This window comes from Centrocercus urophasianus, unplaced genomic scaffold (genome assembly GCF_019232065.1).
Source record: "Centrocercus urophasianus isolate 14NV4802_14NV808 unplaced genomic scaffold, USGS_Curo_1.0 seq_11, whole genome shotgun sequence".
Classification (NCBI taxonomy): Eukaryota; Metazoa; Chordata; class Aves; order Galliformes; family Phasianidae; genus Centrocercus; species Centrocercus urophasianus.
Genome location: NW_024884253.1, coordinates 2,984,785 through 3,002,123, shown reverse-complemented (window position 1 = coordinate 3,002,123; position 17,339 = coordinate 2,984,785). Strand labels below are relative to the sequence as shown.

The 17,339-nt window shown below is 42.7% G+C and overlaps 1 protein-coding gene across 4 annotated transcripts in view; it reads right to left on the bottom strand.

Moving 5' to 3' along the window:
* PTK2 (protein tyrosine kinase 2) overlaps nt 1-17,339 on the bottom strand; it is a 195,935-nt gene that overhangs the window by 128,782 nt on the left and 49,814 nt on the right. For 2 of the 4 annotated variants that reach the window (XM_042809082.1, XM_042809083.1), the window contains exon 1: nt 11,189-11,283. The exons of the other annotated variants lie outside the window; for them this stretch is intronic. In XM_042809082.1, coding sequence (XP_042665016.1) covers nt 11,189-11,234 — 46 coding nt within the window. In that variant the 5' untranslated portion in view covers nt 11,235-11,283. Of the gene's footprint in view, nt 1-11,188; nt 11,284-17,339 lie in introns of those variants that run through there. 4 annotated transcript variants of the gene reach the window in all.

The following is a 17,339-nucleotide window of genomic DNA, read 5'->3' as shown; positions in this document are numbered from 1 at the left end:
CTTAAGGAGTTCTTCCCGCCAACTCAAACCAGGGAAAATTGCCCTCACCAAACACTTTCCCCCACTCTATGCCATTTTTTCAAACAGACAAGAGAAGATTTTTATTTTTATTTCAAATTAATCAAATGAAACTCAAGACACAGATTTCAGAGATGCAGACAACTTGCACCTACACACAAAAAGCCAGGGCTGCTTCAGCTTCTCCATACTTCACATTCGCTACGTGGCAAGTTAAAGGTTAAAACCAACTCAGACCCATCCTGCACGTATTGGTTACATTGTTTTAACAGCATCTGAAAGCAGAGAACTTCCAATATTATTTTGAAATAGCTACTTCACTCGCATGCCTGCTTTCAATTTTTCATCTTCCACTACCCACAAAATACTTGACATTAAAAAGTCATTTGAATAACCAGAGTTGATGCTTTTACAGACCAGATAAGTGTCCAGAATAAAAAAAAAAAACACCACAAAAAACAAATATTTTATTCCTCATTTGCCAGGAGACAGACATATTTTTTGAGCTTTCTTCTGTGAGATTTTAATTAAGAGAAGCACAATGTGTAGCAGCATGCTATCTCTACCTTGCACGTTACCTTGCTGTGTTCTGTCACTGCATCAGGTGTAAGAAGTGGCAGTATAGGATGAGGGGGAATAGTTCTAAACTGAGACAGGGGAGGTTTAGGTCAGATATTAGGAGGAGGTTTTTCACTCAGAGGGTGGTGAGGCACTGGAACAGGTTGCCCAAGGAGGCTGTGGATGCCCCATCCCTGGAGGCATTCAAGGCCAGGCTGGATGTGGCTCTGGGCAGCCTGGTCTGCTGGTTGGTGACCCTGCAGATAGCAGGGGGTTGAAACGAGATGATCACTGTGGTCCTTTTCAACCCAGGCCATCCTATGATATGAAATTTTTGGAGAAGGTTTGTCAGTTCTCATAGGACACATCTCGCAGGAGAGATTTAAATTCTTTGCTTCTGTGCTTTTATGAGAAGTTAATATTAATAGAGATATAACAAATTGCTTTGAAAATATTCCTAAGAATAAGATGCTGTTTTGAAAGAAAACTATGAACTTATAAATCAAGTTATTATAACATTTATGTATTCTCCTCTTACACACTAACCAAAACAGCACACAGAGATAGTACAAATAGCATCACCGTGCCTAAAAGGAGTAAAAGCAAAAAGGAAAAAATGCAAAGTAGTAGTAATCAAAGCCAGAAATAATACTACGCAGAAAAACTCAATGCCAAATGACACTGTGCCACTGATGTCAAAGCAAACATATGTCATAACGAACAGAAATCAGCAACCTGAGGCACTTGAGATTCACTCCTGTCGAGCTCAGCCCTTATTTTGCCAAGCAGTGAGCATGCTTGTGCACTTCCAGCAGAACAGCAAGTTTAATGGCTTCCTATGGTCAGGTGGTAAGCACTGGAGCAGACATACCGATGAGAAGGGAGGAAGCCTCCAAAGCCTGAGAGGGCTTGGTCCCAGCTCTAGAAATGTGTAAAAAACTGCACAGTCAGTCACAAAGGACACGTTTTATGAGCAAGTTTATTGCCTTACTGTAGGATGGCTGTCCTTGGGAGGAAAAGAAGGGGAACAGCTTACATGGTATTTATTTTTCCCACTGGAGAAGAAGAATGAGTCTGAGTTTTCAATTCCATCAGAACTGGAGCAATATTAACGTGGGTGCAGACTGGATATGAACAGTGAGGAAAGTATAAAAAAGAAAAGGAAAAATATTTTCTCCATGATTTTTTATGGCAGTAAGTTACAAAAAGCAATCCAGCTCCTGTTTATATGGCCATTCCAGGGATGAACCATCGAGTACATCACAGACCGACAAATTCAGGTTCCTGACAATTGACCTGTCCTAGGTCAAGGCATCATCCACAACAACCAAAATGAATGCTTCCAAGCACAACTTATTTCCAAGGAATTGCAGTGCACACAACCTCCCACTAAGTTCCTACCACTGAACAAGAGAACAGCGATTGCTTCAGACATCACAGATCAATTCTTTTAAAAACAGCATTAAAATTAATGACAGCATACCAACACCTTTCACAAACCCCTAAGCACACAATACAGGCAAGTACACAAGTAAAACTACTGAGCTGAAGTTCAGCATTGTGCCTCAAGTCTGCCTGTTTTTTACATCTCCAACCAGCAGCTTGTGCTGAACTTCACTCAGTTGATAACATCATAAAGAAAAAAGAGCTGTGAGTACAAGCCTGAGAGCTGCCTTCATTCTGCTCTCTGCTCAAGATGCACAAACCACTGCGACTCAGCAAATGAGGACAGTAATTGAGATACTCAACATCAGCATCCTTAATATCTCAAAATGGTATATTCTGTATTCCTAACTTTGTATCTAAGTACAATCCTGTCTTACAACCAGCTTCAAAGATGTGTATTATTCATTTGTGAAGAGCTGCAGTTCCAGAACCATCAACAGGATCACCCTGTGGATTTTCTCCCTCATAGAAAGAATTTCACTCTTTTCTGAGATTCTTAAGCCCACACCCTCCCACTCTGGTTAATTCTGCTTGGTCTTGACCATGATTTTCATATTCAAGATAAAATAACCAAATGGAGATAAACCTAAATTACGCAAACATGAGCGTTGTTTTTCTGTGCTGAATAAACACTCTAAAGTCACACAGTTGAACCACAGATTAATGGAAACTCCTCAAATTCATTTCAAGCAACTCCATAAGCAGCCACCATGTTTAAAAAAAGAATCACAATGGGTTGACAGTGATCAAAACACTATTTTTGCTTTGTCTTCAATTAATAAAATATACAATATCCACAAAAACAATTCCATTCTTCAGTTTTTGGAGCATATTTATTTATTTAAGCTAAAAGTGACCTAAGTATCATAAGCCAATCACTGCGTATTGTTTAAATAGGAGCAGGTACAGACTGTGATCTGCACTGACCAAACTGCTTATATATGACATATGTAACCTAAATGATGTGCAGAAGTGCTTAACTATGGAACTGTGGCTTACCAGGCAGCCACACTCACAGCAAGTGCTGCTGCTCCTACTGCAATGCATTCATTTCCATGAAAGCATGCAGCAAACTTAAAACTTCACAAACATCAGCTTCAAAAAGAAGCAAGGTATGACAGATAAGAGCAATATTCCGCTTGAATTTTGACTGATTAACAAATGATACTTAAAACTGTTTAAGATATACTAACTTGGCACTTCAAATATCACATCCAGCATTACCAGCCTATGCAGGCCACATGGTTTTACTAAGAAGTTCACTGCAGCCAAAACTAGAAACAATTTGTTCTGGTTTTTATCTGATATTGAGCCTACTGAATTCCCAAAACGACTTTAAAAGGAAAAACAAATAATGAGCATTTTCCCACCGAGATACTGATCGTGCCTTGTATCCACTTACATACAACATATCAGCAACGCGACTGAAGAAACTTAGCAGCAGAAGTATAAAAGTGCCAATCCTTCTTTTCAAGGACAAACCAGGAATGGTGCTGCAGCACTTTCTTCACTTTACTCAAGGTAAGTCCAGGCATTGAATTCTCTAATTACCACAAATGCAAAAAAAAATAAAAGTCTTAGTGTTAGGAACACATATGAAAAACCCCACCATTTGCTAAAACCTACAGCTGATTTACAGTACGGACTTCAGTCTACTAACATGCTAGGATGAGTCACAGACTGAGGGAACATCCCGGGTTAGAAGGGAACTACAAGCATCATGCAATCCAACTCCTGGCTGCACAAAAGAACAACACTGTTCCAATCATAAATTTGAGAGCACGGTCCAAACACTCCCTGAACTCCAGCAGCTGGGGGCCGTGCCCACTGCCCTGGGCAGGCTGTTCCATGCCCACCACCCTCTGGTGCAGAACCTTTCCCTGACCCCCAACTACCCCTGCCCTGACACAGCTCCATGCATTCTTTGGGGTCCTGTCGCCGGAGAGCAGAGCTCAGTGCTGTCCCTCTGCTTCCTGTGAGGAGCTGCAGCTGCCATCAGGCCTCCCCTCAGCCTGCTCTGAACAAACCAAGGGACCCCAGCCACTCCTCATCCACCTTGTGCTCCAGACTCTTCTCCATCTTCGTAGCTTTCCTCTGGACTCTCTAATAGTTTTTTTTTTGTTTTTTTTTGTTTTTTTTTTTTTTTTCTTTGAAGGATGTACATCAGGATACAAGTCACTGTTCTCCTTGCCATCCATAGAATAAAAGCAGCACACACGAACAGCTTCACAATGCTACCGGCTGAAGGACACTCAGTCTGCTGCTATCTGAGCAGCACCTTTATCTTCTAGTAAAGGGCTAGGATGGATATCTACAGCAGATGCCTGCTTCCATTTCAAAGGTAGAGCTATACTTAATCATAGATCAGAGTTCTTTGAAGCCAGCCTTTTAATTCTGCCCATATTATTCCAGTCTGCTGCAATCAAACACCTGAATGGACAAAAAGCTGCCGCTGAGTCGACTGGCAGCACAAGTTGTTGTACGCGAATCAGCCGCTGCGATCAAGTGGAAAAGGTTGCTCTGGTCTAAAGCATCTTTGTTACAACTCTGCTTCAGTTTATCTCAAGCAACCATCATGTCACAGCCGAGACAAAACCTCCTTTGAATGAAATACACTAAGATTTCAGAAATACGATTCCTATTGCTATCTCCTAATAACAGCAGGGACAACAGACCGCAGCTGAGCAGCAATCATGATACAGCAGAAGGCCTCTGAGCAGAATGCAAACCCTGTTGCTCCTTACCTTCAGAAGCCAGCTGTGAAGCTTCAGGAATACATCTAGCTCCCTCCCATCCTCCTGCCTAGAAATAAAGATCTACCTTGACTGCAGACCATCATCCACCCAGCAGCTACTTGTTAAGAACAGCTTTGTTTGCCAAAGTGATCTTTATAAGTCCTATTAAAAAACAAAACAGCAGTAAAAACCCATGACCAACTATTAGCAGCGGAGCATCATTAAGAAGCTATAATCATTAGAAGTTTTAAATATGGATGGCTTCAGCCAAATCCTTATAGTTACAAGAAAGCACGTGGTGATCATTAGTCTGATAACACAGTATCACAGGCTATAAGGAACATGGTGATAAAGGTGACTTCTGGAAGTCTGAGAAGCAAAAATCACCCATCACTTTCTAGAGAAGTTACTGTTCCAGTATCTCTTCTGATCCCAAAAGGAAACTGCCGTATTTTCAAGGGCACATTTGGCTAAAAGGTGAAACAGCAAATGCTGGATGCATATGAGAAGCTACAACTATTCAACTTCCTTTGACAAAATATGAAGTTTAAGTCAAAACTTAGCTTTTAGTCTCCAAATGCCACACTTCAGGCTATCGTGTTTTTCACTTGCTGGTACACCTTTCCACAGCTCTTCGCTGTGAGCCGTTCCCCAGAAATGTTTGGTTCCATGCACATAGGATGGAACCAACAACAGCAAAACCAAATGTCACAAACTTTTCATCCTCTGGTTACTCAAAATGAGGAAACGTATAGCATGGACAAGCTATTATTTTCCTTAGGAATTGCCTCAATAAAGCAATACCTCAGTAAAGAGGTCTGTATACTTCATGCACAGAATGAGTGCAATTTAAACTAAAGAAGCAAACCAAAGGATTGTGCTCAGTTTTTAAGGATCAGAAATCTTTTCCAGGCAAAACAGAGTCACGGAAAGCAGAGGTGGTGCTGGGGAGAAGGAAGCGATCCCTCTCCTGGCAGCGGAACAGAACTTAGTTATCACATGAAAAAAAAAAAAAAGGGAGTTTGTCTACAGATGATTTTCAACACGGTGACTCAGCAGAACTGAATTCTGCCCAGGAAAACTTCCTGACATCTTTGCTCAACAACGTCCAATGTGAAAATCCAACCTCTTCCTGTGAAGAAAGTGTCACATCCCATGCTGGGCATCAGCAGTTAACCCCATGCTCAGCAATCCCCATCCTTCCCCATCAGAAGGAATTGGTCCCAGTACCTTTAACACAGATTCACCAGTAGATAGTAGTGCTGATTTCACTTACTCTGTGAGAGAACTGAGAGATCTTGCTGTGAATGCTGCAATATTTTTAAATTATCATTCCAAAGAAACTACATACTTATTGCTACCTCACATAACTTTTTGGATAGCATTCATTTGCACCTACTCTGTTTAAGGCCCACTTCAGCAAATGGAAGGATTTAATATATAAGCTGATGCTGTTCTTACAAATGCAAAGCAAGTCTGAAAAGCTAATTTTATTGCAACAGTCCTTCCAAGAAAAGCTGTGCATCACATTATATTGTCCTATTGTCCACAGGATTTTCCTTTTGTTAAAAACACAAAAAAAGGAGAGGACCTGAAGAATTATCATAGAATCACAGAATGGCATGGGTTGAAAAGAACCACAATGATCATCCAATTCCAACCCCCTGCTATCTGCAGGGTCACCAACCAGCATACCAGGCTGCCCAGAGCCACATCCAGCCTGGCCTTGAATGCCTCCAGGGATGGGGCATCCACAGCCTCCTTGGGCAACCTGTGCCAGTGCGTCTCCACCCTCTGAGTGAAAAACTTCCTCCTAATATCTGACCTAAACCTCCCCTGCCTTAGTTTTTAGTTTTAGATTACTAGCTATGGAAGCTAATTTCTAACCATAGCAACAAACTACTGCCAGGCTAAATAGATGAACAAGTGACGCGGTGAACGTACCTGTATGATGTGTGTATCAATGCTTGCATACATGTACTTTTTTTTCCTACTTGATTCGTGATAAAAACCCACATTTAAATACAATAAGAAAGCAATTAAGTTCTTATTTGAACTTTCAGCAGAGGAGGAATATTTCAATGTACCATCCTCTTAAATACCACCTTCCAGACTTTGCTCTTCAGTCTTCATCTGAAGCAACTTCAAAAGGACAGTGAAAACATTCTGTTTTACCTAAGTGTCACTTTTTCAAAGACAGCACAGAATTCAATTCCACACCGGTTCCTTTCCTAAGTGCTACCACTGATAAGATCACACATCTGCATTACACAGGTAACACTAAATGCTCTCCAGGAGCTCAAAGCAATCGCCTTCCTTTCTTGTAAAAGTATCTCAAGGTCCATCTTCTGTCCCACTAATAGAAACACATCAGCATTCTCATACCTACACTTCTGTGTCTAAACGTGTGCAAAACACATACCTCTCACACTGTAGAAGGCCAGTCAGTAACAAAAGTTTAGACACATCTATGGTTTGGAAATAAATGGCTAACGTGTCACATCAGCTGATGCAGTCAGCTACCAAGTTAACAACTGACTGTCAAATGACAGACTGAATTCTTCTTTTCCCAACTGTCTTCTCTCTTAATGCACCACAGCTACTATCTGCCTACATTATATAGACAATGCTTTTCAAATAAAAGAGAACTCTTTGTTTTAGAGACTAATTACCCTAAATAACTGCCTACTTTCCCAGCACCAGCAACTCTTCTACCATTTCTACTGCTGTGTTCCTTTCCAGCCATTACCAAGCACCTAAGATACCAAGGGTCTGCAAGACTAAAATCATCACTTATTTTCCTGTTAGTAGAACAGTAGAGACTGTAGAGTTGGAAATGAGGGAGAACAAGCACTGAACTTGTCTCCTATGCATTAAAACCTGGCTTATATTCAACATCACCAGCAGGTCCCCTCTGAACGTTCCCTGAAATCACAAGGTTTACCAGAAAATAACCATTTAACTTGGAGTTGCTCATCGCTTCTAGAAGATTGCAACATTAACAGATTGCAATAAATGGGGTAAAACTCCTTCCTGCTGGATTTAATGAATTTCACAACATTGCTGGCTCTCAAACAAAATCAACATAAGGTTTGGAACAGAACTGCAGTTATCTGAAGACAGCAGCACCTCTCCCAGTCTAAAGGCAGCGTTCAATAACTGCAGTCACTTTGCCCTGACTACTCATGTGTGATGCATTTCACATCACACCAATTTATTGTTTGTAAATTATTTAACAGCTCTTCACTTGGAAGATATTAAAGAAACTTCCTCCTCCACAGAGTGGGTAACTTACAGACACACAGCAGACCTATCCAATTACTCTCAGCTGCTCAATTTGCATTTATTTGGTACACTAAAAACGGTATGCTTTGCAAAATTTGGGAAGGAGGGCTAGAAGCAAAAGCATCATCACATCATCTACAACTTTTAATATCTGTAAGCTTTGGTGAGATTACTACTGGTGCACACAAAAAAAGTACTGCTGAAATTGAAGGCAATTTTAATCTACTCTACAAGTCAGAAAGAAAACATCCCTTATAAGAGATTTTCTGTACTTGCCTGGAGGAAATGCAATGACCCAGACACCAATGCAGCGCTCACTGAAGGTCTGACCAAGATTGAACCTATTTATTTCACAAGACGAGAGATTTCGAGTTTCAAATTACTTAGCAAGGGAAGGGTGGTGGGAGGAAAGAAGCAGCCAAAACCATCTTAATCCTATCACTACTGAAGGAAAGCAATACAGACTTACTTCCTGAGAAGAAATGTGCTGGTAAACAAAATCCACACTTTCTCTTCACTTGCCAATGAAAATATTCTCAAGTCTGAAACAGGCAGATCCAAGCTAAGTTATCAAATTCACAAACATTACTTTGCATTGACGCTAGCATAAAGAGGAGGCAAAACCTGGCAGCACAGGCTACGCAAACGTTTTACCAAGAAAGCAAGCACTATCTTAGTCCTTGGTGCAGTCCCACAGACAGAGCACACAGAATTAACAGCAATTAGGTCAGCCCACAGTATCACAGAGCTGGAAGATTTTAGGTTTATCCTCCAAGAGCGTAAGCATACTATGCGTGAACACAAACTTGCTGAAACATTTCAAAGCATTTTCAAACAATAAAATATTTGCTATGAGATCACACACACAATGCACCAGAAGCTTCATCTGTCACACCTAAAGAGAAAAGGAACCATTTAAGTGACATCTTATATATAAAAAATACATCAAGATCACATTTTTGAGACGCTACAAAACAGTTGTTAAAGTTTTATCAATTTTTGGTGCAGTTAAACTGCAGCTTTAAGAGATTAGCCCAAGGGTTAGAATAACGTTATCCAAACCAAACGTTTCTCTCATTAATATATTACCTTTCTTTGACTGTAGATATCTCACAGCCCTTATCAAAGTAGGCCAGATGCGTTTCATTTCCCTAAGGTTACGCTGGTGAACAGTACACGGGGTATCCATCAACTAAGGAACGGCCACCATTCAGTGACAAATACAACACCAGCCATTTCTCATCTGTCCTATTTCTTTGGAGGATGGTACATCTCTTCTAGAAAATCACCACAACTGGCAGACTTAGAGATGCAGTGCCTTTGTCCTTACGTAACTGCTCGTGTCCCCCTTTTCCCCCCCAGGAGGAATAAGAAGCGATTACACGGTTGTTCTCCATTTCAGGGAGGAGGCGGCTGGGTAAGACATCACCACAGAAGTTATGTCCTGAGAACCCTCCGTAAAGCAACCAGGGAAGAGGGAGGGATTGGTTTTCATTCCTTTCAGTTGTTGCAGTGGGTGGGGGGGAAATCAATACCTTTTATAGTGGCCCGATGCAGCCATCTTCTGCAAACAGCAGCTAGCCCTGCTGTCCTGATCCTCCAGTGCTGGAGCAGGAGGAAGAAAACTGATATCCCTGACACTAAACAGCCTTCCTGAACAACAGATGGCAACAACCCTCCCCCCCCGCCACCTCCCCCTCTTTTAAAGTATTTTATTCACTATTTGTACATTATGGAAGTTACTCTTCCTAAGGAAACTTCATTCTGACTCTCACCGTATCCCAAGGATGTGAATCCCAACTCCATCCGATACTTCCATTACCAATTTACAATGTGTAGGTGCAGGTATTGCTGTTACCCCTTCTGGGTAAATCCTGGCAGACAAATTTCTATGGAGCTTTGGTTCAGCTATAAAGCCACTCCAGCTACTTTTGCTGCGTTACACACACAGAGCTGACTGATTCTGCAGTTTGTTATACATCACCAGAACAGTGGTCAAGCTTGCTGATTTCTTTCTGTTACTTCTCCTTTATGTGCTACCATGATATGCTGACACGTGGCAAAGAGTGGTTAATTTAGCCTGGGCATTTCAGTAACTTGAAGAAAGCACACAGAACAAAGACAGTGCTAAATACTCCTGCATGGATGCTGCAAGTAAGGAGACAGCTAAGAATTAAGAACATTCAGTGTTCTTTCACCAAGACAGCTCATGAGCTGCTATGTCCACCTGCCATACAGCACCACATCCTCCCTGGCCCAGCCACCTCTGCCCTGAAGTTCTGAAGTCAGTCCCTGCCCTGATCCAAGAGCACAGTGATGCAACACTCCACAGCCTGCTTCTCTTCCAAAAAAGAAAGCACACTGAAATGAAAGTGGACATGAGGAAAGTCAGGCTTGCAACCAACAATACTTAACCTTCTACTGTTGTTCTCTGTGTAAGAAATATTTGATTCTTTGGCCACTAACAAAATTATAAGTTGAATCCCTGCTCTGCTACTTCATATGGATATTTTCAGCCACAACACCAACACACAACTATTCTCTGGATTATAACAGTGTCAATATCAGTGTTCTGCAACGCAAGACAATCGTGTGAAAAACTTACATGTTTCCATCCCAGTATTATTAAGCCCCAATTTCAAGCCAAGCCCTCTCATTGTAATAAATGCATACTTTGTGGCTAGTTACCGTCTCTTGTTGGGGCTGAAGGGGAGGTTGGTGTGGGTTGCAAGTTCTAAAACCTCGAGCAGAGATGTGTGCCTTCCATTGTGAACAGCCACTTAAAAACTTCTTCCAAAAGGTACATAACAGCAGAATCACATTCAGTGCTTTAAAGCATTAAAGTAGTGAAGTCTTCAAAAGGGAAACCTGCAGAGCCCAGTGCAATGATTTTTGAAAGCATAGAGAAAAACGTTACATTTTTCCAGATGAAAGAAAATCCAGGTGACTGCTTCCTGTTCTAAGTGCACAGGTGAACATCGAACGGAAGAGGGAAGGGGGATACTCATAGGTGATAAAACATTCAAGAAAGAAAGAGGGATGCTTACAGGCGAAGAATGTCGAAGAGGGAAAGGGGAGTGCTCACAGATGATAAAACGTTGAATTAAAGAGAGAAAGAAAGATAAAACAACGCAGATCACGCTTACCTTTAGCCCAGCACATCGGGAATGGGCTGCAGCCGCTCTTCTCCATACAGACAGCACCTGCTGGCTGCGGGGCCTGCCGGCCTGCCCCCCCCGGCAGCAGCAGCATGCACCCGAGCGCGCAGGGCTGCAGCCCGGCTCCGGCGGCTCAGCTCTCAGTGCCGCTGCTGCCGGCGGTCCCCGGGAGCCGCCAATTCGGGCGCGGGGCCGCAGCCGCCCTCGGCCGCCGGGAGAACGGGCGCTGCCTCCATCCTCGGCCAGCCCCGAGCAGGCAGTGCCCTGCCAGTCCCTTCCTTCCTTCGGAGGGGAGGGGAGGAGAGGGGGAGGCGATTAGCGAGCGCCGCATTAATATGCTAATCTCCCCCTTCTGCTCAATGCAGCCGGCAGCCTCCTGTTTACAGAACTGACGGCGGCTTCGCAAATCGACTAAGCCGTAAATCAAGCCTGACCCGGGTCATGTCTGGAGCTGCGCTCGCCGACCGCTTTTTGTTCCGCTGAGGCTCGCAGAAGCCCCCCCGGCGTTTGCTTTGCAGGAACTGCCCCGGGAGGAACAATGGGAGGCGAACAATGAGCGGCTCCGGCGCGTCCCTGCGAGAATCTCCGAGCGCTTCCCGGTCCGGAGACCTTGAGGCAGCCGTTCTGGGCAGCGCCTCACAGCGCACCGACTTCGCAGGGAGCGGACCTGACAGCGTCACCTGCTCTGCTCCACAACCGCGACAAAACGGAGCTGAAAGAAGCTTGGATGTAGGCGGGTACGTTGGAAAGAATGCAGCAAAAGCTATTAAAACCTAAAAAGAACTACCCAAAAACGTGAAACATCTCACCCCCCACCCCTCACCCAAATCTCTCAAACCCGATGCCACTGATGAATCAGCAGCACTCCCCGCGTCAGGGTTGCTTTATATACCTCTGCTCGAAAGGCAAAGGTCAGTGCGAGCGTACACAGCCACGCTGCACTAAGTTTGCTCTCAACCCGCAGCACAAAACCTCAAAGCTACTTACAGCGTAAGTACTGAGTGTAAATACTAGACAAGCATATGTTTATAAACATCTCAGCTGCAGGTGGATGTGAAAACAAAGAAAATACCCCTTTTACCCTCAGCAAAACTCAATGATCCCTACGGATCCTCCCAACTCTATGATTCTGTGAACTGGCTCCGCTGAAACACACGTTAAACCCAACAGGAACATGACTCACACAGCTCAGCCTCTCCATACAGCGTGTGTTAATCTTTCCTCCCTCCCAGCCCTCAGCAATAAGGCACAAGGCTTATCCTGGTCTATAACCAAAAGGGAATTAATCCCAAGCTAACAGCCTTCAACTTAACCTACCTGCCTACTTCTAAGCAGCACAAACTAATCTTTAGCACATCTTTAATTACTGTTTTTTGTTGTTTGTTTTTTTTTTTTTTTTAACCCATAGTGCTGCCGCTTCTTCACTCAATACTCTGGCATGGCAGGGCTATAGTGGTGTGTGTCAAAACTCTTAATAAATACAGCTGCTGCTTTTTAAAAGCACTGCTTTCTTCTATATTTAAAAGAGAAAACAGTCACACACAAAAAGAAAAACCCCAGGCCACAGGCAGGCCATCTGATGTTCTGCATCACCGCTCAGACACAAAGCTCTCTCTGGGGCTGAAGACATGCCTGGATGCCCCTCTTTTCTCCCCCCAGGAAAGTTTTCAAAGCCCCAGAGTGCTACACAGACAGCCAAATACTTCCAAGAACACAGGGTGAGTTATGTTTGTCCCAGCAATATCTGCCACACAACTCATTACAGTGGTGTCTGCGGAAGGCTCGCTGAGGACGGCCGCAGCTTCAGCCCGCGGTGCAGGAAAGCTGATTTCCCATATCCAGCTCAGCCACCAGCTTCCTTCATGACCTTGAACACATCAGCCTTGTTTTGCTCCAGCTCAGAAGTGAAAGCTGCAGGCGCTTCCCCTGTTTTCACCGAGTTTGTTTGGTCTGAGCATGAGGGTGCAGAACGTGAAGAAGCCTGCGTTTCTTCAAGACCGTAACAACAGTGTCTTACAGAGAGAGAAAGAAGGGGCTAAAAACGTGAAGACATTGTCTGCTCCTTGCAGCTCTCCTTACTGATGTCAGCAGTTCTCATAAGGACACACTTTCTTGTAATATCCCACTGCAAAGTGAAGGTGAACACCACATATGGCAGAGCCTGAGAATCTGCGTATGCTGTTTGTATAAGTTCACCAATATTTCACACTAAGAATACAAATGCTCAAAACAAGCGCACTGCTTCCTTGATGCTAAGATACCTATATATTTTTCTTTACTTCTTTTCTCCTTGTTGGTGCAGAAGTTATCTACATGGACAGTTATCAGTAGTTACCACAGAAGTTATCAGCAACACGGACAGTTTTCAGTACGACAGAAGCCTGATGCATGGATTTGGGATTCTGAATTATACTGGAAACCTCAAACCTTCAGGTTGTTGGTTTGTGATTTGCTTTATTATTTTTTCCTCCTCGTTATTTTTGTTTTAATCTGGCTGAAGAGCTGATCCCGTCTCATAGCGAAGCCAACTGCAAACATAACAAAGCCTCACAGAATGAAAGATTGAAGAGCAAAACAATTTTATTTCCACATCAGTTAGTACCTCTATCCATCAAATACTGATCAAACCGATTGGCAAGTTTAAGCAGTCTTGGGAAGGGAAGAAGGACAGAACTAAACTGACAGCACTTGTGAGATTTACTGCCCTGAGAGTCTCAGAATCACAGAATGGCCTGAGTTGAAAAGGACCACTATGATCATCTGGTTTCTACCTCCTGCTCTGTGCAGGGTCACCAACCACCAGACCAGGCTGTCCAGAGCCACATCCAGCCTGGCCTTGAATGCCTCCAGGGATGGGGCATCCACAACTTCCTTGGGCAACCTGTTCCAGTGCATCCTCTGTTCACACACCGTCTGTGTGAAAAGATCCGTCTATGTGATTTAGAAGACAGAAAACAAACATCCCTTCACTGCATTCATTTTGCTGGTCTCTAAATCTACCTGTTTACTATCGTTGTGCTTGCAACCCATTGCTCCTTATTCCCCTCCCCTGCTTGTGCCTTCTCTAGTACAGGGACTTCTCCTGAACCCCCTTTGCCAACGGCTTAAAAGAGAACATGTACTGAGGTCAATAAAGGAACTCTGAAGACAACAGAGATGCTAAGACATCATTATGCTGGTACCAGAGTTGCTACTTCTTATTTAACTATGAGTATTCTGGCTGATAAAACTGAAAAAGAAATGATATTTCAGAGCATCAAAACCTGAGTTCTCTGACAGAACTTGACTCTTCAATATGGACAAAAACAAGTTGCACATTCTAGATTAAAGGCTTCATTCTTCTCCAGGAAACATGTAACAAGGACTTGGGAAATAACCATTAGAGATCCAATCCAGAAACAACAACAAAAAAAAGCACAAACTATCATTAAGACCCATCCACTTGGTTGGTTCCAACTCAGCCAACCAAGAAATTCTGGATTTGGAGAAGTCTTCATTTTAAAGTTCTGGCAGAAGTACAATTACCACACAGAGGACACGCTTCACAGCTTCAGCCTGGGGCAGCTGATAGCCTGGAAGAGAAGATGCTGGAGGACTCACATTGTTATGCTAATTGACCAGAGGAAGATGCCAGTAAACCAACAAATCATTCCAGATTCTAAAATATTTCTGATCTGCCTCTGACATTTTTCTGGCAAAAAAAAATAAATCAATCCAAGATTGAATGTTTTGTTATCTTCCACCACTTGGTAAGCTTTATTAACAAAATACATGTAAGGCCATGATTCATGAAAAGAATGGTTTTAAAAGTAACACACGTAGACTGGATTTACTATGCTCTGAACATTTTACAGTAGCATTTGGACTATTTGGACTTTTTTTTTTTTTTTTTGAGATACAAATCCTCCTTGGTTTCCACGGATTTTTCTATCCAATATTACTAAAATACCTCTTGACCAGCAGCACCTGGCTTTGATTGGAGGCCTGGCTCTCCAAAGCCTTAGAACAGCTGACATTGACAGAACCTGGCACCTTTACTTTCAGTCTCAACCTACTGACAGTAGTGGAGTGGGGAAAGCAAACAGAGTTGGTCACTCAGACAGGAAAGGAGAAAAGTACTGCTGAGTCTCCCCAACTCTTCCCCCTTCCCAAAGAATCCTCTGATGTTGAGGAACAAAAGAGACAACATGCTGTGCCCTGGCCACACTGTTAAGCTAACTGTTAGAAGGACCATTAGGATACCTGGACAAGGGGAAACAGCTTTAAGTTGAGGAAGGGAAGATTTTGGTTGGATGTCAGGGGGAAGTTCTTCACAGATTGAGAGTGGTGAGGTGCTGGAACAGGCTGCCCAGAGAGGCTGTGGATGCCCGGTCCCTGGAGGTGTTCAAGGCCAGGTTGGATGGGGCCCTGGGCAGCCTGGTCTGGTATTAAATGGGGAGGTTGGTGGCCCTGCATGTGGCAGGGGGTTGGAGCTTCACGATCCTTGAGGTCCCTTCCAACCCTGGCCATTCTGTGATGGCTCTGTTTTTATTATTTGATGAATACAGACTGGCCATTTTCTAAACCCATACAGACTGCGTTACTCCACAAACATGAAAGTCACAGCATCTCCTTATAGTCTCCCACTTCCTTCATTTTACTTTTTCAAAATCTTATCGTAAGGAAATATAAACTCAGTACCATGGTTCAAAATTACTCCTTTCTTAGGACATTAATTCCAATCTTCTGCCTCTTCAGATCCTAGGCTGCTTCCAAAACAATATACACACCTGCTACTGTTCTCAAGACACCTTTTGAGATGTTCCTTCACAATCCCAGTGCTTCCATACAGCAAGAGTCTGCTCCATCGGGACTTAAGAAAGTAAGAGGTGCAAAGATCCAACCCAACATACCTTGCTCATTTGTTTAAGGCAAAATGAAGTGTGATATTTCTGCCCTGTGATAGGTTCCTCGTGCTTATCCTTTTGCACTCTTTCTCTTCACATTTCTTGAATGAAAAGGAGGCACAGGAGTGAGAGAAAGCTATCCAGATTGGCCACCAGATTGATAACATTTCCTCTATTTATAGAGAGAAGACACTGTTTATGCAGTAACCACAACAGAAAGCATCTTGAGGGGAGGTTCTCAACCCTTTGATGCTGTCTAGAGGAAACCAACTCTGCATGGATTTGTTTTGTTCAGAGGACGGGACCCACAAGTGGATCAGCTGAGCTTACAGATGCTCCTTAGAACCCATCTTCATAAACTCGAAGGTAAATGAGAAAAGTCGTACTAGAAATGTGACACTATGAAATGTCTTCAGTGTCTGTTCATATCTGAGCTGCCTTTCCTCTGATCTACATCACAACCAGTTACACAATAGGAAGAAAGCTACGCAGTCACAGAAGGCCCAGTACTTTTCCAGAAATGGCAGTCTGGACATGCTGTCTCTCTTGTCCTTCCAGCTTCTTTTTCATATGCTAAATACAGAGCTAGAACAACAACTTAGCAAGAAAAATTGTTCTAAACAGCTGTTTACAAGTTGTGTCTAATTTATGTATCACTGCACCTCAGAAGAAAGCATGTAATTTTCAAAGACTCACGGTGTTACATAAAGCACAAATATAACATTAGCTGTTCCCTCAGATATTCAAGTCGCTAAATGCAGTTAAACTGAATATAAACCAACAAGCTGACAAAAAAATGCAACACCATTCAATTTATATTTTAAAAATCTGGTTGAACAATAAGCTTTGTATTTCTTATTGAAGGAAGAGTGGTGTAAAGGCTATGGTAAATAGCTATCCAATGTTAAGGTTTCGGTGTTACAGAATGCTCAAGCCTATACTGACATCCTGCAAGTCTAAGGAAACATATGGTTAAAAAATATTTTTTACATGTCTGTTCAGAGTTTTGTAAATATAAATATTAAGGCTGCTCAAACAAGCAAATTCTGTGCCTAACCTGAATTTAAAAAGCAAGAAATCAAAAACACAAACACCCCACTCCATCTTCAATAAGCATAATTTGGGTTGAAAACTGGTTCATGAGATACACCAACATATTGAATTTAACTTTTTGTTTAAGACAATCCCTAGTAGAGAGAAAAAAATTTTACTCTTTCTTACTTCAACCAAACCCCATTGCAATGTTATACCAA